The sequence below is a fragment of the Schistosoma haematobium genome, chromosome 2 (assembly GCF_000699445.3).
Source record: "Schistosoma haematobium chromosome 2, whole genome shotgun sequence".
Classification (NCBI taxonomy): Eukaryota; Metazoa; Platyhelminthes; class Trematoda; order Strigeidida; family Schistosomatidae; genus Schistosoma; species Schistosoma haematobium.
In genome coordinates, this window is record NC_067197.1 from 25,093,462 (window position 1) to 25,118,620 (window position 25,159).

The 25,159-nt window shown below is 34.1% G+C and overlaps 1 protein-coding gene across 1 annotated transcript in view; it reads right to left on the reverse strand.

The window, feature by feature from the left end:
* Positions 1–1,020: 1,020 nt before the first annotated feature.
* NUDT1 (Nudix (Nucleoside diphosphate linked moiety X)-type motif 1) overlaps positions 1,021–25,159 on the reverse strand; it is a gene marked incomplete at its 3' end in the record, with an annotated part of 36,003 nt that continues 11,864 nt past the window's right edge. The window contains exons 3-5 of the mRNA XM_035730832.2: positions 20,430–20,666; positions 4,318–4,707; positions 1,021–1,179 (exon numbers count right to left, since the gene is read on the reverse strand). Coding sequence (XP_035585505.1) covers positions 1,021–1,179; positions 4,318–4,707; positions 20,430–20,666 — 786 coding nt within the window. The remainder of the gene's footprint in view (positions 1,180–4,317; positions 4,708–20,429; positions 20,667–25,159) is intronic.

Below are 25,159 nucleotides of genomic sequence, written 5' to 3' on the forward strand. Positions count from 1 at the left end.
GACATCAATTTGAGTTGGATATTATGAATAACATCAAGTGATAAGTTGAACACTAACGTTATCAATCATGTTCAGGTTAAATGTTTGACAGATCAATATTCTTTCCTACTAAGCTATACTGAGAAAATCTCTAGTGCATCAACAAGTGTTTCTTCATATACCTAGTTCTATAGCGCTAGACGTTTCTGTTAGTACTGGTAGTCTACAGTTTAAGGTGATAGGTTATATGAATCTGACCTCAGTATTGACGATATCGCTATTTCTAATCTTTCACTAAACACTTTAGTTTAATACCACTTCATTTTCTTACTTAATTTCTTTCTTTAGAACTAAATTTCAATTCTTTCGGTAATCGATTTATGGAGCAGATATGGTGTAGTAACTTGAATCAATCTGCGTTGGTGTAAGACTCCATCAGGTTTATGGTTGATTAAATGTATGTCTAATAAATTCTAGTCAATTATTTTCGTATCATACGTTTATAATCAATTGATTGGAAGACGTGCCGAAGATGATATCAGTTAGTAATGTTATGTCTAAGCACAATCGAGTTGAAAGTAAAACATGTACCAATAAAATTTGATGCAGTTTTATTGATATTTTGATCAGGAGCCTATGCTTCACTAAGGACGATAGTCTTAAGAGCTCTATACAACACAAGTTTATTTTACTAAATGGATTTAAAATCAATTCGACCATAAATATACATCACTGTAAGTTTGATAATCAGAAAAACTGATTGATAAATTTACAATGAAAATTTGACAAGAAATATATCTGATTTCGCACACACAAAAGGTAAAATTAATCAATCAATGATAATATTGTTTTTCACAATCAATCAATTTAACAATCCATTTTTTTCTCACTAATACTACTATTACTACCACAAACATTGCAAATAACACTATACTATTACTATGACTACTACAGCTATTTATTTCAATGAAGTCAGGCAAAAAAAAAGAATAATATATTTTTTTAAAATTTATTCTAATTTAAAATATCAAATTGTTTTAATTAGATGGGATAATGTAAAATTTTCTGAAGTATCAAAGGAGATACAACAAATTCATTATCATATAATGATGAACTCATCCATAATCTTAAATTATTATCATTCTTGTCTAAATCCAATCGATCAATAATTCGTTGAACACTGGATAATTTACAATCGTTCTGAAGAAAAAACAAACAAACAAAGAGAAAAGATTTCATAGGAAAATCAAAAAAAAGAAAAAAACTTTCAATATAACAACATGAAAAAAGTAGAAAAATAAACCAGTGAAACAAAGAAATAGACGAAACACATTCAAATCTATAAACATAAAAAATGAATTTGATTTAAAATGATAAAACAATTCTTTGCTCATTTTTGTTCATGTTAATATATTACTGTATCTAATGTTTAGAGATGTTGTATATCTGAATTACATTTTTATTTTTCAAAAGTTGTCAATGTACAAGTTTTTTGTTGCCAATTTTCAATAAAGATCAGAAAAAAATAATTTAGATAAATGTCAAATTTTTAGGTGGATTTAATTTTGAGCAAATATAAAAAAGAATGAATAATAATTGGAAAGAATTGCTAAGGAAAGAGTTGGATGGGGAATTTTGGTGGTTGACATATACTCACTCCTACATGAGGGATAATAGGAGTAAGTAAGTAAATTCAACTTATTGATTATTTGTGTCTCAAAGATTAAAAAAAAGTGGCGATAATTGATAATTTAACATAGAAAGATAATAGTACATTTGAATGAAATACTTTCATATGAACTAGTATATCATTATATAATTGTGTACATATATTATATAAACACATCAATATTTTCTAGTTAAAGAAATGTATTGATTATGAAAATGGTTATTCCTTGAAGTTCATAAACCGCTGAAAGGGTTGCAATACGACTAAACGTATGACGTTTTTCGCACCCAAAAAGCGAGTTTATATTACGTTACCATTCAGAGGTGACACAGTTAGTCTCATGTTGAAACAGAGACTTAAATTAGCTATAAACCGGACATTTTATGCAGCCCAACTTATCATTATCGAAAAGACAAGGTCTATGTTTCACCAAAAGCCCAAACAGCACGAAGGCGATTGTGACACTTAACCTACCCTGGTAATACTGATTTATTATCCAGAGTGGTAATCACATTTGTTTTTGTGTACTTTATTATTTTTCCTTTGTTATGACTTACCCTAAACCTGTCTAGTTGACCTTTTAATTTTCATATACAAAATGTTCTTAACAAGTATATGTGTGATCAAATTGTTCGAAATGTATTGCGCAAATATATCACATAATTCTGATAAATTTCGTCTTCTCATTGCATTATCGAAAAATTATTATGAAAATAAATTTTGATTAAATTGATAGATTTTCTATTATCTAATAGAATAATTTCATACAGTCAGTTATATTAACTACATTGTTGAGTTTCATATTATGAAGAAACAATTGTTCAGTACTTTTGAATTTTCAATAATTCTCTAACTAATTACACTAAAAATTCTAATAACAAAATCTACAATCATTCACATATAAATCAATGTTCGTGAGACAAAACAAACTTAGACAGACAATTACATTTTATCAATTAAAAGTTTAATATCATTTGTCAATGTTTACTGAATGACAAATGACCTCATGATTTTTAAAATAAAAGAACATAATCACAATTATGCTGAATTACAGTTGTAACAAATGATCATTTATATGTAAAGATATACATTCACGAAGACATATTGATTATTTCAATAGAGTAGTGTTATTCAATGATAGAAATTGCTATGGTCAAACTTATAGTACCTGAAATCTAGAGTCTTTTAAAAATTACGAATATGGATCTAGCAATATTCATATGAAAATCTATAATGTTAGTCATTACAAAGATAAAAAGGAATGACTATCGACTACTCAGAACGAATAAAATTAGAAGATGCCAACTATGCAAATTACAATTAATAACTCAATGGTTGAAACAAAATTCCTAAAGTTGTTTTGATTTACTTTAACAAAAAAGTCAAATGACTAATCAGAATGTTATTTTCATTTTTGTTCCATACGTAAATCGACTTCGACCTTTAACAGAAAACATCATTCAACTTAAATCTAGTTAAGAGAGCAAAGCTAATAAATTCAAGTAAAAAATGTAATATTCATGATAAATAGCACTGTGACAAAACAAACGAAACTTATCCTGACTATGAATTATGGTTGAGACAAATACAAAGAATTGATATACACGTAATTATTCACGGAACATATGAAATCCCCTCGGAATGGTACAAAATTATATGGAACTCCTCAGCAGTGTGAATCAACCCCTCAATGGTGGTTTAACATTGATCAGTTCACGATCTCAATTACAACTCAACAAACTCTACAACCGTATACACACAATTATACATGATTCAGAGGGAATAGATCAAATTTTATATTTTTGTCAAAAATTGAAAAAATCACTTTATTTTAGCGTTAATTAGTATTCTCATCAATTACTGATATTTATATAATAATGCTAATAAGTCTAATGCTAATAATAATAATAATAATAATAATAATAATAACTGAAAAAGTTACAAGTAAAATCCTATAAGGATTGTCTAATAAACACTAATTACATTGAATAAATACTTAAACAAACATAATTGGTTTGTGGAAATAAAACTTAATGAGAGGAAGTTAAATGATGAAAATATCTTTCCTTAATTTGAATTAGTAATAATAGTACAGAATATTTTTTATTCTCTTATTTGCAGATTGATAATAATCAGTTTACAATAATTTATAAAAATTTTGTTTCCATGTTTTCAATGGTGGTCTAACATCAATCGGTCCATGATCTCAATCAAAAACGTTGTAATCTCCACAACCTCATACTGAAAATAAGAATGTTTTAATTAAGTGAAATTAGACAGTGGCTAATAGTGAAATCCAAAACTTTTTCTCCTATTTAGATCTCGTCAGCGGGGTGTACTTGCATCCGTGTTGATATTCACACTGAGACTCGAATCCAGTACCTTTCCCTTAAAAAAATCGAATATATTTCTAACTAACGGTATTTAGATAAGACAGAAATAAATTAAGGTGAACGATCTTGTTTTATAGTGATAGGTGAGCTGGTGATACTACTGTTCGACTGTTTGAACAAAAATAGATAAAACGGAGTTTGAGCTGTTAAGTTCATTGTCAGAATTCGAGTCGCTGAATCAAAAAGTTATCTTTAAAAAATCCTTAATAACATAGCTACCGAATAATACTTTTAGTCATAATAAAATACCAAGGTAGGTGACCAAACACAACTTACATCTTTATCAGCAGACAATAACTCATTTTCATCAGTAGTAAATGATTCCAAATGATAAGCTGGTATTTCATATAAGTCAATAGAGATCCCATTAGTTTCCGTTGAACGATCAATTAAATTTTGACTATTTGTAATCGATAGATTAGAAAGTCGAAGATAATGAAACCAAGCTAGAATAAGATTTCCTTGAAGTATATCAGGAACCCATAACAAATCATCAGGCCACATATGTTCCCATGGTAAAGATGATGCATTTATTGTATTATCTTTATTCATTATAAGTGGAAACCAAGCTGGATGCATTTCTTCTGTATAACAAGGCCATTTAACCGTATGACCATTAAATGTAGGTGTCCATGTTCGGCAGATAAACACATGTACTTCCATACACTAGAAAATAATTTATTTAAAAATTGTTAAATTATAAATAAATTCATAAAAGAAATCATTTGATATCTCGTGAGTAGACTTCTTAAAATCATTTTATTCTGTGTAGCATTGTAAAATATCAAGGATGGTATATCAGTCGTTATGATAACAATCACCTCAAAGATGACATATTTAAGACACAAACAGACAGTAAATAGTTCAGAGTGAATACCATGATCAAATACAGTGAAAGTTAGACTAATTCTAATAAATAAACATTGAAAACTTCTATTACAAAAAAACCCAATAATGAAACATCTTTGATCAGTTATCAAAACTCAGATCAATAAATAATCATTCGTGTATTAAGTATTGTAGTGAAGGAGAACACGGGTGAGGACAACCAAACTGTATTTAGGACAAATTACAGAATTACTTGGTAAAATAGAAAAACCATATAGTAAATCGTTAATTTGCAAAATATTATTCTATCATATCAAACCGGATTGTTGCTTTTGCAAACATCAATCCATTGTCTCGCATTTCATTGTTCATGCGATTTCTTACAAATTCCATTGTTTTCTCGCTCTTCTTTTCCTGATCTTCTCCATCTTCTGCTGCCAGACGTTACGTTCTTTTGACTCACGTTATATACTACTTATATCAATATAAGTAGCACGCACCACACTCGTCCCCCCTTTAAACAAGTTGCTGTCGTAGTCTTTCTGATCTCCGTACCGCTGTGTTCTTTGGTGCTTTTCGTGATTCACACCCATGATGATCTTGAAACCATCTCTGTAGTTGACTAGCATTTACGCGCTTCTGCTTGTCTTCTCTCCGGATCGTGTAGACAGAGCCGCGTCTCTCCGTGATAACATACGATCCTTCCCATTTTGGGGCCAGCTTCCCCGACCCTGCTATGTTACTTTTTCGTTCTCTACACTTTACTAGGTCCCCCACTGCAAAGGGTTTCCACGTTCTCCTTTGTTGTTCTGCCTTCTTTGTGTCTGATATTTGTTTCTTTTCCACGTTCCTTATTGCCTCTCTCCTCTCTTTTCTTAACCTTGTTGTCGTCCACTTCTGTTGTTGTGGCCAGGTCTTATTATGCATTGGAAGTCGTGGTTGTCTGCCATACATGAGCAAGAAAGGTGACTTCTTGGTTGTTCCTTGTGTGGAGGAACGATGTGCCAGCAAAATCAATGGTAACTCTTTCTCCCAATTTCCTCCTTTTGATGCTAACCATTCCTTTAACGTTCGATTGTTTCTCTCTGTAAGCCCGTTTGTCTGAGGATGATACGGTGTAGTTCGTATTCTCTTGATACCAAACTGCTTTAAACGGGCTTTAAACTCGTCACTTTCAAAACAGGGACCCTGGTCAGTTAATATCATCTTCGGTATTCCGTGACACGCTACAATATGCCGGATTACCACCTCGGTCACTGTCCTTGCCCGCTGGTCTGCAATGGGTACGGCATCTACCCAACGTGTAGCATGTTCCGTCATCACTAACAGGTACTGGTAACCGCTCGCCGTCTGTGGAAACGGTCCCATCACATCCACCGACCATAGATCACCGACTGCGGTTACTGGGATTGACTGTAATGGCGGTTGTCTGTATCGATCGCTTTTCATTAGCTGACACTGCTGGCAGGTTAACACGTATTCAGCCACATCGTCTCTCATGCTCGGCCAGTATGCACTTTGTCGTAGTAAGTCCGTCGTTCTTGCGATGCCTGTATGTGCTACCTGGTGACACTCGTGTATCACTTTACGCCGCCAGTCTTTCGGGATCACCGCCACCCAATTCTCATCATCGTCCTGCCAGGTCAGCACTCCATATGAGTTCACTCTCAGTCGTTCCTTTTGCCGAAGCAGCGTTATTACCTTCTTGTCCATTGTTCGTTTATCTACGTCTGCTCCCTCTTTTATCACTCTGATTACCTCTCGAAGGTTAGGGTCAGCTTTCTGCTGCCGGACGAGTTCTAATGGGTCTCCCTCTAAACTATTCACCGCGTATGCCGTTAGTGGCAGGTCGGCTTCCATGTCTGGTCTTGACAAGCAATCCGCCATTACGTTTTCTTTTCCTGGAACATGGCTGATACCGAAATCGTATTCTTGCAGGCGTATCATCCATCGCGCCAACTTCCCTCGGGGGTCTCTTGCTGTTTTCAACCACTGCAGGGGTTTATGGTCGGTCTCAATGTGAAATCGTCTACCTAAGAGGTATGGTCTCCATTTTTCCACTGCCCACACGATCGCTAAACACTCCTTTTCGATGGTTGAATACTTCTGTTCAGCGGGTGTGAGGACGCGACTCGCGTATTCCACCACTATCAGCCTGACTCAACACAGCACCTATACCATGATCACTCGCGTCTGTGGCCACTGTAAACAGTCTTCCCGGTTCAGGCAGTCTGAGCGTCATCTGGCGATCGTCTAGCATGTTTTTGATTCGGTTGAACGTTTGTTCGGCAGTCTCAGTCCACGTAAACTTGGTGCTGCTCAATAACTTATATAAGAGTGCCGCTATTTCGTTGAAATTCTTGACAAACCGACTGTAGAACGCCGCTCTTCCCAGGAACTGTCTCAACTTCCTTTTCGAATTAGGTACTGCAATATTTTTTATGGTAAGAATTCTCTCCGGCAATGGTTTTATTTCTCCATTTCCCACTTTATGTCCCAACAATGTGACGCTACTTTTCGCTATCTGCGACTTGTCCTTATTAATCCGAAGTCCAAATTCGTCAATTCGCTTTAAGACCGCTTCCACATGCTTGATGTGATCTGCTTCTGTTTGACTGTACACAACTACATCGTCGCCATATACCTCGACATTATCTAGATTCTTGAGCAGTAGTGTCATTAATCTTCTGAACGTGAACGGTGCACCCGCCAACCCGGACGGCATTCGTTTAAATTGATACTGTTTATCACGTACAGTAAACGCTGTCTTGCTTCGATCACTCTGTTTTATAGGCAGTTGCCAATAACCTGACCGTAAATCCAGCACTGTAAACACCGTGGCATTCTGTAGCCGATCTAATGTTTCCACCACTGTTGGCATTGCACAAGGCTTCAAGTCTGTTATATTATTCAATTCTCTGAAGTCGACACAAAATCTATACTTTCCATTTGGTTTCTTTACCAAGAGTACCGGCGAGCTATATGGGCTGTCCGCTTCCTCAATTATACCTTCTTTTAACATTTCCTGGACCTGACGATTTACCTCGGCCTCTAAATGCACCGGGACACGACGTGTTGCAAATATATTTACTCGACTGTTCTTTATCGGTATTTCGTGCTTTACTGTCACAAAATCCATACGGCTCCCCATCTCCCGTGAATAGTTTCGCATACTTTTTGCATAACTCGTGAATGTTTGGTTTCTTTGACGAGACATCCGCTGCAACTCTTATTTCAGCCACTTCGCTACTTTCGTGTATTGTCAATGAACCATATTTCGTGACCACCTTACCGCTTCTTAAGTCAACTATCGCTTTTACTTCTCTTAGGAAATCTGCTCCTAATATCGGTCTCGATAAGCTTGTGGTTACGACGAACGGAAAATTTATCTCAGCATCCCCCAATTTTACGATACTGTTAGATACGCCAAACACCTCTAACATATGGCCCCCTATCGTGTGGACAGCTAATGTACACGGCTTGATTCTCTTACATTGCTCTTTGCCTATTAACGATACTGCTGCACCTGTATCGATCAGACAAACTAAATCTCGCTCATTTATGTTCACTCTCGTATATACTGCCCCTCTGTCTACTAACGCAACAATCCCCAGATTCCTAGGATAGAAAGAACACTCGTTGTAACGTCTAACATATCTGCGTCTTCGTCTTGTTGGACAGTTTATCTTCCAATGTCCTGTCCCTCCACAAGCGTAACATTTATCGTTCCTTTTATTGTTCACTCGTATTGCTGCAATCTCACGCTCCAGCTCCTCAATCTTCTTCTCGACATTACTCATCTCCTGCTTTTCGCACCCGACCGGAGCTACTGTTCGCGTCATCAGCTGACGAGTCACCTTCGCCAGTTCACTGATATCCATCGGTTGCGCTGCGTTCACCAGTTTCAGTTGTTGGTAGACGGTGGCAGGCACACTCTCGATAAACTGTGACGCCAACAACTGTACCTCCGACTCCTCATCCAGACTCAGCAGCGCACGGCGTAACAACCTGGTAAGCTCCACAGCCAGCACCAGTGGATCACCATCGACCGGCAACCTCGCCAGCCGCAACTTCTGCAGCGCGTCCTCCCTGTCCACTGGGCTGTCAAACTCCGCCGCCAACCGCTCCGTGACTGTCTCCCATGTCGTCTTCCCGCCAGCACCGTCCAAGCTGTTATACAGAGCCTTCGCCCTGCCTCTCAGAAGCGTCCCCAGCACCACCAGCTTCGCCTTCGGCTCCTTCACTCCCACCAGCTCCGCCACGGCCTCAAACTCCTTCAGGAAGCTCAGCACATCTCCGTCCTCAAACTCCTTCGGCCATGGAATCTTCATCCTTAGTGGAGGCAGCGACACCAAATGTAGTGAAGGAGAACACGGGTGAGGACAACCAAACTGTATTTAGGACAAATTACAGAATTACTTGGTAAAATAGAAAAACCATATAGTAAATCGTTAATTTGCAAAATATTATTCTATCATATCAAACCGGATTGTTGCTTTTGCAAACATCAATCCATTGTCTCGCATTTCATTGTTCATGCGATTTCTTACAAATTCCATTGTTTTCTCGCTCTTCTTTTCCTGATCTTCTCCATCTTCTGCTGCCAGACGTTACGTTCTTTTGACTCACGTTATATACTACTTATATCAATATAAGTAGCACGCACCACAGTATCACTACAGTCATCGGAGAATATAACAAGCCACTGGTCGAATTTCAGTCGGATGAAATCAACCACCACTAGATAATTTTCAATCACTATTCAATTTTCCATATTTTAAATTATCTAACATGAATTGCAACAACCACTAACGATATACACATAGTAATATGAAATTCAAGTTATTGGTGTTCTATAAATTAAAAAGATCAAGTTATAAATAAAATCAAAAAAATTCATTTATTAATAAATTTGTGAAAAATGTTCATCAAAAAAAGTAGAACATTCATTAATTTGGATTTCGAAGTTCTATCACTGATTGATCTTAGTTACAGAATGATCGTAATAATCCAGGAAGCACTAGAATAGTTGCTTAACTAAGATAAATCAGTTTTGAAAAAATATGAAATTCAACAATCTCCACAAATCTTTTGATTACAGTATGAATGTCTAGTAATAAGTGGTCAGGAGCATATACAATATGACTTCAAAACACATTCGAAATATTGTTTATTTTTAATACTGTAGTCAAACATTTTGCGGTTAATGATCTCGTTATTAAATTTTTTACTTCGATTTAACCAGATAATTACGTATGTTAACTAATCTATACAAGTATATGTGACATATCTACAGTGCGGGATTTATCGGTTAGATTACTTAACATCTAGCATAAAGATGTTGAAGGTTCATCCTTTTGTACCAGCTTAAGCAGTCACTAACTTTCATATAAAACGAAATCAGCCTTAAACTTCAGTATGTTAATCTGTACTTGGTAAATAGATTACATTTTAAAAATATCCAATACAACTGTAGATATACAAATAGATAGAAGGAAATTTCCTTTGAATTATAACTAGGTTTAAATTTGACTTGAATGTTCTTTTAAGAGATGTATATCCGTCTTTATGGCTTATTTTATCTTTATAAATAAAAATAGAAAGAATGAGTTTTGTGGAGATTTTAGTAAATTTCACAGGTTGAAATCATGAGTCAGTTGAAGCTAGACCACCATTGAAAACCTGGAAGCACTGGACGGCCGTTTCGTCCTAGTATGGGACTCCTCAGCAGTGCGCATCCACGAACCCCCCTTCTGCGGTATTCGAACCCAGGACCTACTGGCTTCGCGCGCGAGCACTTAACCATTAGACCACTCATGATTTCAACCTGTGAAAAATAGAAAGACTGAGATAAAAATAAAGTTATCACTGTGAAATCACTAGATTATTGGCCGAATATGTCAGAGACTACACTACAAAACACATCTGTCAGTTATTCTATATTAATTTTATTGTTGTGTGTTGCATTCAGCTGTCATACGAAGGAATGGACATTAGTTAGAAATTTATTAATTCAGGTGTTTGAGTTCCCATGCAAAACAGTGGACGAGAATGACTGATTACTGATATCTAATATATACATTAAGAGAAGTATGATTCATTTATAAAGTGATAATTAAGTTTTAGAAAATCTTTGATTCAGAAGCTAGGTGATATTTCATTTTCATTCAGTTGTGATCTATGATTTCTTTCGACTTTTACTAACATTCATAATTGAGCGCATATATATAACACGCTAGTTTGTAATTAATGCTACGTTTGACGAAATTACGATATCATCTAAAACCGGCAGACAAAACAAAAGTCAGTAAAACAACAACTGGACAAGCTAAGCAATTCCATTGAGCTCCAGCTCTGACAACTAGAGGGAAAAGATCATATCCAGTCGAGGGAAATGTTACAAAAGCAGTGAGAAGCATGAACGAACAAGCACTCAACTCATACATACATATACAGTACAAAAATGTTCTTGATAAACTTCACAAAATAGCTTACTAAAAGAGCAAAACAACCAATGACATTTAAGGTGCTTCCGAGTGAGAAATATAAACTGAATGTGAATGTGGTCATTTGCGGATTTTGGCATGAAAATGAGAAGTTCGAATTTCTATGTTGAAAATGCGAAAGTGATACGTTTACGAAGTGATTTCTACGGATCTAGCATCCACATCAAACAAAGAAAACTCTACGGATAAATTATCCACCCTATAGAGAGCGATTTCACGTATGTGGAATGCGAATAGTGCTTGATTTCAACTGAGGCTTACAAATTGTAAGTTGAAATAATGGATTGATAATGAAGTAATTTCTTATTTGAACACTAAACAGTATCTATTAGCATCCCCAGCACTTTAGTAAATGTAACCAAATATATTTTTGTCAAATACCTGAAATTTTTTCATCATATAAAATGAAAGCGCTTCACCACCAAAAAACAAATAAATGCATTGAACAGTAGGTTTATGTGCACACTAATTCCTTTAAAACTACTGATGATAATTATTTCGATAAATTTATTTTGAAAATAAACAAAGATCATGACAACAATAACAATGTCTTCAAACTATTACACATATTAATGCAGTGTATGTTAGAGGAGATTAAAACAATAAAGTAGAATATCGTTAAGGCCATTGTGCAAACAAATACATATATCTATCTATCTTATAATATTTTAACCTCAATTCAGGATTTCAATTTACTTTAGAACTAGTAGAACAATATATAAATGCCGATCGACTGGAAGGGGAAATTATATGTGGACACACTGTGCAGACACAAAGATATACTATTTGAAAAAAAGGATTTTTATAAATACTTATATATTCATAACATCATAAATGGGTATTTGATCCTATTTAAAACTAGACATAGTTGAATGTAACCCCATTCCAGTGTTGGTCTCCACATAGAGGTTCAAAACCTATATGTACTACAAACAAATAAATAATACGATTAAGTGGTTATTTTATTTTTCAAGAAATGTATTACTTAAATAAATATGACAGTGGGCATAAAGGATGAGTAGGTTCGCAAATACGTAGTAGTTTTTCACTGCATAAAGAAAAAAGAAAATATATAGTTATCATTTCAATTTAGTTGTGCGTCATTAGCATCAAGAAAACACTTCATTCAGGATTACTAGTTATGAACACTGATGGGACCATTTTATATAGAAAAACGTAGATCTATGACCTCAGTAAAACCGCGATACTAACTGTTTATTGAATAAAAAGTGGCACTGAGATCTCAAGGCCATATCATTATCGTTTAAGGACAGATTTAATGGTCATTCAATAAGCACGATCACTTAAATATTCTATCACATTGTGTAGAACAAGATTTGCAGAAAATCAATTAATTTTATCCTGATAATAATAATAATAATAATACAAAACAATTTTAATCATGGATTAACATAATCCGGACAACCATTAAAGAGCCCTAACTCATTGGACAAGTGTTTTGTCTTACTTGGAAATCGCAGTGAGATTATACTACACTGACAAATCAATCAGATCTCAGATAGATTTCAGGATTATTGTGTATGTTAGAAACAAGAATGATAAATTTACATACCCTTACTACTAATTTTACTGATATGATAATTCAACATTTACAAGATGTCAGAATGGTTAGCAAGATTACTAAATGTGATTTCGGACATAAAATTTTATGATAGAAAAGGCACAAAATCAGAAGATGAATTTAAAAAAAGTAAGGAATGTCAAAACAGAAGCAGTAAGTAGTATCTTTTTTAATCAAACTGGTAGATTTTCGGTATACTATGCGCTGGGAAAAAATGTTCTATAATTACAAAATATCTGCAACCCAAGGACTACTTTTTGGACAGATAATTGGAAAGTAGATATAGGTCCTCCAAAGTAAAAATCATAATATTTGGGACATTAGTTCATCACTCTAAACCCACTCTTGAACTTTGAAATTTTCTTCTATATACTCGATTAAGTGATGACTTTCTTGATTGGCAAACAGATATCTAGAAAATGAAGACAAGATTATTTGTAAAAATTCACCAGACTAATATGAAGTTTTTGTAATTTGATTCAGTCTTAATCTACGTAATAATTGTACTGAAAGCGAATAAATGACCTAGTTTGTGTACAACTGTTATCCCTTTTACACAAACCTTCCCATAAATATGAACACAATACGAACTCTCATTACTTTATAACAAAAGTCTAGTCAAAGTGACTTCAAAATGTTAGATGAATATATATATATATATATATATATATATATATATATATATATTTTTTCTTCCATTAATCACAAAATGTAAGAAAACACAAAACTGAACAACACATACATACGCAATAAACAAAACCATACCCCTCTAAAGATTATCTGATAATCCCATTTATTAGAGAAAAGTAAGTTCGTCTGGCAACAATCTAATTATTCCTTTTTTTTCTACACAACTAAACTTTTTTTCAATAAACTAATAGAACAGTGAATATGGATCACTTAGTCATCTCTTCAAATCTTATTTAGTTCTAGTTTCCAAGGTTGGAGCGGAGATAATGATTTAACTCTGTGATTCATCTTAACAATTAATGTAATATAGATGTACTAAATTATAGAGAAACATGTGATGTATGCGAAATTCATTGAAACCTTATGAAATTAATTGCAATCATTATGAAAATGTGTTTTTTTTATAATAGAATTCACATAAAATAGAATTTGATTGAGGTTATTCAGAACGTTTTCAATTTCAAATAAATATGTTGTATATAGCACTTTGGGCCATTTTTTCTGTTCAGTTAGTTAGTGAATGGTGTATTTTGAAGTTGGATTTCACAGCTTCGGTAGTTATACACAACTATCTTAAAGATTTGTTCGGCATAGTACAGTTCAACGTGACGGAAGAAAAACACAAAAATTGTAAAAATAAGAGCTTAAAATGAAATTTCTAGTGAAAACTACACTCAGATAAGTATCACTGAATCAATAAATAGATGATAAAATAGACTATAGTGCTAAATGCACTACACTTATTGAACAATGAAAACTTTGCCGTAATTTTGACAGTCACTATGCAACTATGGAAATACTTAATCCACCCATATTTAATTGATTGTATTATAAAAAGAACATACATTACATACGGATGTGATTTAATTCATACAAATTAACTGTGTTATCAGTGGTGTCTTTAAACACTGAAACTATGAAAAATCATAAAGGTTTTGCAACTTAAGGATTATCGTACACAACTTAATACTCATGATTAAGCGGATTGCTAACTCTTCTACCGGGAAATGCATCACAACTGAATACACAAACATTGTTATCCATTCTATTTAGTTGTGCCTATTTACTAATACTATTGTGAAGATATTTCTATACATACCTGGAGCAGATTGTGTTACATCTCTGAATGATATATATTTAACAGTTTCATTTCTTTTGTACAAAAATTAATCAAAGAAAAATTTATACGAAGTAATCATTTGTGGAAATATAAAAATACAGTTCTTTTTGAAAAAAAGAAAGTTGAAAGTATCTCTTTACTAATCAACATACAAATCAGTTCATTAGTACTGGTCTAGTTATATACATTGATAAATGTTTACATAATAATCTCAACAAGCTAAGAAATTTGAAATTATGATGAACTATAATATCTGATGTCAAATATATGAGAAAAACCACCGAGAAAAAATGAGCTTCACTTAAATAAAACCCTAGTGGTTTAGAGACTGACCATCAGTTTTTTTGCATTGACATAAGTTAAAATTAAGGCTAAATAAATTTCGATATTACTTCATAAAACATTTCCATCCTATACTTTGGCACAAAATTTCGATTGAAATCACATTTCATTTTCTGTTAGGTGTAATGTTACTATTCGGTTGTCTAACTATAAAAGGAGGAGGGTTGTGATTCGATCTTGTCACTAAATGGCTATAATTTACATACATATATTACTAAAAAGCTACATCTATTTAGTTATAAATATATTGACCATAAAATTCCACTGTTCCTACAAAAAACAACTTCACACAGATAGTTAATTTCAGACTATTGTATTTCAATATTAAACATATTAAACAGTACACTTACTAAAATCATAATTAACACACAGAATCAATCATTTTAGACTACAATATAACACAACTAATTAAAATTTATATAATTAAAACAGACAATAAATCATAATTATAATGTATTAATAGGGAAGAAAAAAAGAAGGAAAATGAGATAGTAAAAATAATAATGCAAATATAGGTAAATGACATACACAAAATGTGGATGACGATGATAAATGAAAAAAAACCGGTGGAAAACACGGATTCTTTCCAATTATTGATTGAATTGGAAAATATATTTATATACGGTAAAAAAAATAATCATATGACTCACTTGTTTATAAGGTGAAGGATCGTATGATAATAATAAACAAATAAATAAATGACTATATACTCTATGAATATACAAGTATATTTTTTTATAAATTTGAAGAAAATAAATGTAACCAGTATGATCAATAGGTACAACAAATACTTTGTGACGACGGACCACCGGTGAACTCGAGGAAGCTGTAAGAGGCTCAGAATGAGCCGAAGACGTTCCATCCAATCACCTTTCGGAAGAATATTTTAGAATTCTTACGTGTAGCTTCCCGATTGGATAATGCTAATAACCCCCTTTATGCGGATTGGAGGACTGTTATGATGATTTCGTCCTCACTAAAAACTATAAATACCCGACAATTTTGTACTATGATTGACAATTTTGGGAATAATATTCCTTTCATTAACCTTCTTATTGCGACTTGGAAGGGTTTTGGTGTTCTAGTGCTCGGTTATACGCGGTATATCAAGAAATAAACTTTCAAGATATAGCATACTTCTTTATTATTTAAAGTGAATAAAGTGGTTACTTCATCAGTAGAAGTAAATGGATATGATTGGTTATTGTGAAAATCCCGTTTTCTAAATTGGATAACTTCGAATGGATGGCTCGCTCATGAACAAGTAAAACACCAATATGAAATTCGGAAATCAATTCTATGGGATTATGCAATCCTATTGATCAATATGAATAGTTTTTAAATGCTCATAATGAACACAAATATGTTATGACATAATTAATTAATTATTTATTTATTTTAACACAGATATTGGTACAAGGAGGCACCAAATACATATGCGCCACACAAATCTCATTCGATATGTGTGAGGGCTGTGATACTGCCCGGGTGCCCAAACCGAAGCTATGACATAATTAAGTCTATATTTCATGGCAAATCGAGTAGATAAATTTATCGAACCATTAGAGAAAAAAGAAAGCAGGAGAACAATGCAAAACACTACCAGGATTATTAAACATGATCAAACATAATATTAAGGTATTCGAATAGAGAGTTCATATGATAACGTAACGAAAAACCTAGATCCTATAAATCAAAAAAGCTTGAAAAATATCCAGCTACATAAGTGGAGGTTATCGTGCTCAGTTGTATATTGTTGTAGGAAGAAATGGGTGCGCGGTTTGATAGTGAATAGGACAATGTACAGTACCTGAAATATTAATTCATATCCAAATAACAAGTCTTGTATAAGAGGAGAAGTAATTCAAGAAAGTCACTTTAAAGGACCACTAGATATGAACAAATAGAATTAATTTATGAAGAGTTAACTGCAAATAAAAATCTCGAATTAGTTCCGCTTACAATGTCAATTTTAGGAATAAAATAAAGGGATGTTTGATGATGTGGATAAAAAACGGTAGACCAAATCTAATATGTGAATGATAGTATTAAAGATCCAACTTCAATTCACCGACGGATAGTAGAGAAATACTAATAGCTAATGTTTGGTGTTCAAATAAGAAATTATTTCATCATTAATCCATTATTTCAACTTACAATTTGTAAGCCTCAGTTGAAATCAAGCACTATTCGCATTCCACATACGTGAAATCGCTCTCTATAGGGTGGATAATTTATCCGTAGAGTTTTCTTTGTTTGATGTGGATGCTAGATCCGTAGAAATCACTTCGTAAACGTATCACTTTCGCATTTTCAACATAGAAATTCGAACTTCTCATTTTCATGCCAAAATCCGCAAATGACCACATTCACATTCAGTTTATATTTCTCACTCGGAAGCACCTTAAATGTCATTGGTTGTTTTGCTCTTTTAGTAAGCTATTTTGTGAAGTTTATCAAGAACATTTTTGTACTGTATATGTATGTATGAGTTGAGTGCTTGTTCGTTCATGCTTCTCACTGCTTTTGTAACATTTCCCTCGACTGGATATGATCTTTTCCCTCTAGTTGTCAGAGCTGGAGCTCAATGGAATTGCTTAGCTTGTCCAGTTGTTGTTTTACTGACTTTTGTTTTGTCTGCCGGTTTTAGATGATATCGTAATTTCGTCAAACGTAGCATTGCTTTTCTAACCACCGTCATGAAGACAAGCTTAAAAGCGAAGCCAGCTATTTGTATTTCTCTACGATCTGTTGATCATTTTTAATTGGATCTTTTACTTCGAGAAATTTTGTATTTAAATTGAAAAGACGAAACCTATTTGTTGATTAGTATATTTGAATGAAATATTCTACTGAACGATTTGATCACATTAAAACACTTCAACTTGAGAACAACCAAATGCCAAATCGAATGTTGACAACCATTTTGAATTAGCTAGTGCGTGTAATATACCCTTACGTGACAATGAGAAAGAGTCATCTTTTGTGATTTTATTAAACTTTCAAAATTCGGTGTACGATCATATTATTAGGAGTTCCTTTGGACTAGACACATACAAAGCAAAGGGGTCAGATATAGGGTTTAGCAGTTCCAGTGTCGATCCAATGGAATACAGATCCGATGGGATGCGGATCGGTTTTATGCTTGATGAAAGTTCAACTGGCAGTAAACTCTCAACCATACGTACAGAACCAACCGATAAATAACTCTCAAACTAAAAATAGACTATAGTTTACTGTTACACACGTTACACTGCTCTCTCTCCTTGTCTTTCTTAAAACACCTTAAAATTTCAATAACAAGAGGTGAAATAAGAAATCTAACTGTCAAATATGAGTCTCATACGAAATTGAAAGACTAATCGCATAGAGCAAATATTATATAAACTAATACATGCAATGAAGGATAAACAGCTAGCTAAACTGTACGTTCAGTCGGCGGAAAAGTATTGTCCGGGCGAACCATTCTCTTTGTGTTAACCATAATCATGCAGCACCTAATAAACTTTGCAAACCAACGACATACTTCCGTGCTGGACTCTCTTTTTTCTAGAGGAGGACCATGAGGATTAGTACACTCATACATCGAAGTTCTATCGAGCAAATATGTAAACAGCCGTTTTGCTTGTATAAGAGCGCTATTCAGATATTCGAAACACCCAGCTGGTTAAGAAAAGAAATTCATCATCTTAAATAAAATGTTTATGAAGATTCTTCACCATTTACCCAGAGTTTTTAAGAATTATCAAATGCAACTCCCATGAATCATTTCCAAACAGTTTGAGAAATTTGTGTTAGATCAATTTATCTGAGGCATGAATTTATAACTACTTTAGAAAAAATTTATGAAACATACTGCAGAAATCTTACAAAATGCTAGTGAAGAAACTGACCTCAAGGAACAATTGTGAGTAATCACAAACTTTCAGTACTTAAGTTGTTAAGTTACCTTGTCGGGTAGACTATTCCAGAAGTTCTCGAATATTAGGTCTTTGATCTAAAGGTATTCGCACTCTATCCTGAAAGTTTTGCATTAGTCGCACAAGGTGGTGTAAAAAGAACTTATCTGTAGGTCTGTTAAATATATTGTTGGTTTAATTGAGTGACCGCGACGATTTTCCAACAACTTTAAGAACAGGACTTTTGTTGAAAACAGCAGTGACGTCCTCGTAATAAGACAAAACAGATGTTCAATGTTCTCTGGTTTCTATTGGTTCCCCACTTGATTCCAATCCGTTACTAAGGCCGACTTCAACGTAAACAATAATTTAGATCCGCCTAGGTCTTTTATAAACCTCTAATTTAGATTATCCCTAACTAATTTTATCTTAATACACCACAAAACTCCTAGTTGACGATCTGTCACTTTGGCTGATATTTTCAGTTAATGTGGACGAAATCCGATATTACGAATATATGTGTGATATTCAAGTTTTCGAAGGTATTATGTTAGGTCTGTTGTACCGTTCTTTCAATGTTTAAGAATGTTAAAGTCAAAGGCTTGATAAACTATTAATAAAATCAAAAATGTATTGGTCCTTTACGCATAAAATACAACGCCAGATGGATAGATTTTTACACTTTGTTTTTATCACTAATTGACATTTCACAAATACTGTGTTGTTTGTAATTTATGGTGATATAAGTAATCTCCTATCATGAATAGTCCTCATTCGTGGTTACTGTAAAATCGTTATCTTTTATTTCTACTAAACCGTGCAAGAATTATATTACGTTGATTTGAGGATATTTTTATCGTAAACCCATATAGTATGATATACCGATTCAAATTTAGCAGATAACAATGTATTTACTATCGATAAAATATGAGCAAAAGCTATCTGCGAATATTATCCTCAGTAATAAATGTGATTTAATTAAATACCTTGATATTCTTGCTAATGTTTATTAATTTAGTAAGTATATTTCTGTCTAAACAATAAAGCAATGGTGTCAACCGTTGTTTAGCCACCAGAAGTAATAAACTAGTTAATGCTTATCAAACTGACGTTAATTTTCCCATCGTTATGTAAGACGACTCAGTAATACGTCTCCAGAAGCCTATATGACATTGGACGAAGAACCTTCAAGTTTTACAGCTAATACAGTGACTTTAAACAATTGAGCTGGGTTTTAGTGGTTTACGTTTCGCACGCTAGTCGATTTTTAACGTAATTCAAACCTCATCCAATATCATCAACAGTGAAGTTACTATTTCCTCCTCAACTCGATCAAAAAATGAAAATGCATGATGCTTAATTCAATCAATAAACGAATAAATCATGTAATTTACGAGAATATTTCAAAATAACATACATACCTCCAGTGTCTCAGCGAAAGTAAACCATAGACGACCAACTTCGTCAACGGAAGACTCATCAAGCGTTAAACCAGACTCCTCATTCAGTTCTCGAAGTGCAGCAGCTTTTGGGTTCGCATCACTTAATTCGACTTTACCACCAAATCCGTTCCATCGTCCTTGTCCGAAACCACTCTGTTTTAAACCCAAAAGTAACCATGATTTATTGCAATCTGTGATCGATTCCTGTACTTTAATCTAGAAGGACAATTTTTAAAATGAAAATAATTCGTCGTTTACTTTTTTTGAAAAACTTTATCAAGCTCCTATCTTATTGTTTCGTTTCAAACTACTAAGCATTAATCAACAAACTGTAAAGAAATTTCGGTGGTTACTACAAACTTATGTAATCAAATAAGTATGGGTCCGGATTGATTCTTGTCAATTTATACAGAGAAAGATCTTTAAATTCGAAAGCAAGATATGGTATCAGTCCATAAAGTTACTGACTGTTGTTCAGAGCCATAGTGGTAGGTGAAGACTATCTGACTGAAGTCCATATGATTATTTAAAGACATTGGATGACACGACTCAGGATCGGTTGCAATGACACAAATGCATTATGACCAAGAAGTAACTCCATCTAGTTAGTAATTATTTATTCAATCACAAGTGCCAATAATTTGTTTCACATAGACTACTTTTAACAGTTTAGAACTGACTTCTTTCTTAAACTGGAGTTAGTATTTATTTCATACTCTCCCATAAATTTTGTGGTTAGAAAAAAGGGTGTAAAACCTTTCTTGTCAAACGGCTACAGGAATGCAGATACCATATCGAATTCGTTGCACATACAACATGCGAAAATATTTTTAAGAAACCGGCATTCACCAATTAGCAAGCAAAATAACAATTAATTACCCAATCATCAGTCTTAATGATGTCACCTAACCAATGAGATAAATATGTAAGTGTACAGTTTTCCACTAACGAGTTGTAGTCAATAAGCACTTTGTTTTTTGTCGTGCCTAACACTGACTGTCGACTTGTGTCCAAGAGTTCACTTATCTCAGTTCATAAACCAAAACGCCTATTTGCAAGTGTAATTTGGTCCATAAAGCGAACACTACATGTACAATTATTTAGGTTGCGAAACTTATCTTGCTTACAAGATGAATAGAATTCAGCCAATGTTATTTGTTTGAAGAATCAATTAAGGTCTCTGCTTGCTCTCAACTTTATCAATTCCATTTGAAGATAATGATTAGCGCCCCCTAGTTACAAAAAAACTGCAGCATTTATCACATTAGACTGTTGTCCAAATGCTTTGAAACCTTCAGATCGTCACAAAACAATTACTAGAAAGAATAATACTTAACGAGTGAGAATTAACGTAAACCGCCATCCCATGCATACGATGAAACACACCCCAACGGTCTTAATACCAAGCTCAATGTTTACCTAGAATAATATCAAATTATCTCACATCCGGCTGCTTTCACATACGCTTCTAATTGGTCTTGGAGGTCACAAGCGGTCCGCAGACAGTGGTTTAACAACTTCTGATCTAGGTTTACCTATGATGATAGCCCAATCAAATCTGACAACGCAAAACCAATACTATATAATTCAATATATATTGTTAAAACCAGAGTAAAAAAGGCATTGTGGGACATTTATTATTCATAAAGGAGAATGATAACAATTGAGTAGTAATTTACTTGACAGTTTGAAGAAAGGTTCTTTTCAGCTAGGAATTAAATGCATCAAAGATTTTAAAAAAGGTTTAAAGAGGAGACAAAATAAAATAGTTTGGTATTTCATTGATGTGGAGTCTGTGAACTAATTCAATTATTCACAAATGTGACATATCTATCAAAATATTTCCTTCATATTTATTATTTCATTTAAGTTGGTACAGAATGGTCGAAAAAATATTCTGCATCAAATACCATAACATTATCCGAAATGAAAGTAATAAATGCATTGAGGAGAGCAGAATAACCCAGAAAAAAACAACAACTTCAGACAGTTTTTCGCCTGTTTATACGTAAAATTCATCAGAAAAAGGAAAATAACATTCTGTATTTGAAACATATATGCACAAAAACAAGAGAATCTAACATGAAATTTCAATGAAAATGACAGTTTCTTTTCCCAATCAGTAAAAAAGGATTTTTAAGTCGGATAACTGAAATAACCGATTGGTAAATAATTGGAAAAAATAGATTAACTGCCTTTATATGTCAGCTTCATTTTTATTATTATTGGCATACATGTTATAGTTGTTCTTATACACATCATCAGATAGATAAAACACAGTAAACAGAATAAAACATGAAATAACAAAAAATAAGTATTATTTAAAATAAAGCTAGAAAGTATAAGGGAATATCAACGAACTATTAAGTAACTTGGTTAAACTAATAATGCTGAGATTACTTATGGTTTGTTTCGAAATAAATACTGCAAAGTTTCAGGGAGAAGTATTAATTTCAAACTCAACCGGTCCGGAGGTTTCGGGATGGATATCCATCAACATTGTAGGATGATGGGTATGCTAAACCAGAGATTGAAACAAAGTGAAAATTTACATGATTGACTTCCGACTTGTTAATACCAGGCTCGCCGTAGAACCTAAGTATCGCGTTATTAATTGATAAATATATAGGATTGCGTATATCATGTAATGTCGAACTACAAGGAAAAAACGCCATCACTGCTTTCAGTTCTTAATATAAACCTACCTTTATACTAATCAAGTGCCTGGAATTCACTTATTTAAACAATCCTTATTTTTTCTGATATTCATTAGCCAATTTTAACATTTTAATACCCCAACGAACTCAAGGATGACGACGTCACTCATCAAGCCAATAGTTTATATAAGTGGATATTTTAAGTAGATGTACCAAAGTAAACGGGTGAGTAGAGCACTTTGAGGAACTCGTGAATAGCCAGCTCCATTAAATCCACCGGACATCGAAGCAACACCTACAGACCTTCCTATAGCTGTCACTCCACCAACGATCGAAAAAATCAGCATGGCCATCAGACAATTCAAGAGTGGGAAAGCAGCAGGATCTGATAACATGACATCTGAGCACTGAAATAAAAAATAAAAGTAATTTCAAACGTGCTCCACATTCTATTCAGGAAGATTTGGGAGGAAGAACAAGTGCCGACAGACAGGAGAGAAGGATATCTCATTAAGATACCAAAGAAAGGAGATCTGGGCAAGTGTGAAAACTATAGAGGCATCACACTACTATCAATACCAGGAAAATGTTCGTGTTGTTGAACCGGATGAAAGATTCTGTAGGCGCCCAGCTTCCAGATCAACAGGCCAGATTCTATAAGGATCGGTCGTGTACAGATCAAATCGCGACAGTACGCATCATCACTGAACAATCAATTGAACGGAACTTATCACTATACATAAACTTCCTTGAAATTGAGAAAGCATTTGACAGCGTGGATAGGAAAAACTTTTTTGACACCATAGTGTAACTGAGAAAATCGTCAAAAACATACGGAATTCATACGACGGATTACATTGCAAAGCGGTGCACGGAGGACAGCTAACAGACGCATTTCAAGTAAGGACTGGAGTCAGACAAGGCTACCTACTCTACCCTTTTCTTTTTCTTCCGGTGGTTGACTGGATTATGAAGACCTCCAAATCTGAGGGAAGCACGGAATACAATGTACAGCTTCGATACAACTAGACGATTCGGACTTCGTAGATGACCTAGACCTTCCATCCCATACACAATAACAAATGCAGGTCAAAACAACCAGTGTAGTAGCAGCCTCTGCATCAGTACGCCTCAACATTCACAATGGAAAAAACAAGATCCTCAAATACAGCAGAGATCACTAATCCAATCACACTTGATCGAGAAGCTCTGGAAGATGTGAAAACTTTCACCTACATGAGCAGCTTCATCGATGAACAAGGAGGATCGAATGCTGACATGAAGGCGAGGATTGACAAAGCAAGGGCAGAATTCCTACAATTGAAGAACATATGCAACTCGAAACAAACTCAAACCAAGTCAGAATCTCCAATGCGAACGTCAACACAGTTCTACTATACGGAGCTGAAACTTGCAGAACTACCACAACCATCATCAAGAAGGTACAAGTATTTATAAATGGTTGTCTACGTGAGATACTCAATGTCCGTCGGCCGGATACCATCAGCAACAGCCTACAGTGGGAGAGAACAAACCAGCTTCCAGACCAAGAGGAAATTAAGAAAAGACGCTGCAAGTGGATAAGACATATATTGAGGAAATAACCAAACTACATCATGAGGCAATCTCTAACGTGGAATTCCGAAGGGAAACGGAAAAGAGAAAGACCAAAGAACACAGTGAGACACCAACTGGAGGCAGACATTAAGAGAATGGATAGCAACTGGAAACATCTGGAAACTATTGACCACAACAGAGTTGGATGGAGAATGATGGTGGGCGGACTATACTCCTCCATGAGGGTTAACAGGTGAAAGTAAGTAGGTAAATAAGAAGGTGAATACAACACTGGTAATAGTACTCTCTGAAGGTCAAGTTCACACATTAGATTTAATTAAGTTTGAAAAGTAACTTGGTTAACATTTATACAACTTTAATAAACAACAATTTTCAGGAGACTCTTAATACTTCACAAATATTCAAATCACCTACAAACGTCAGGAAAACAATAACTGAACAAGTAGAAACATATGACTGTCATGGAGAACCAAC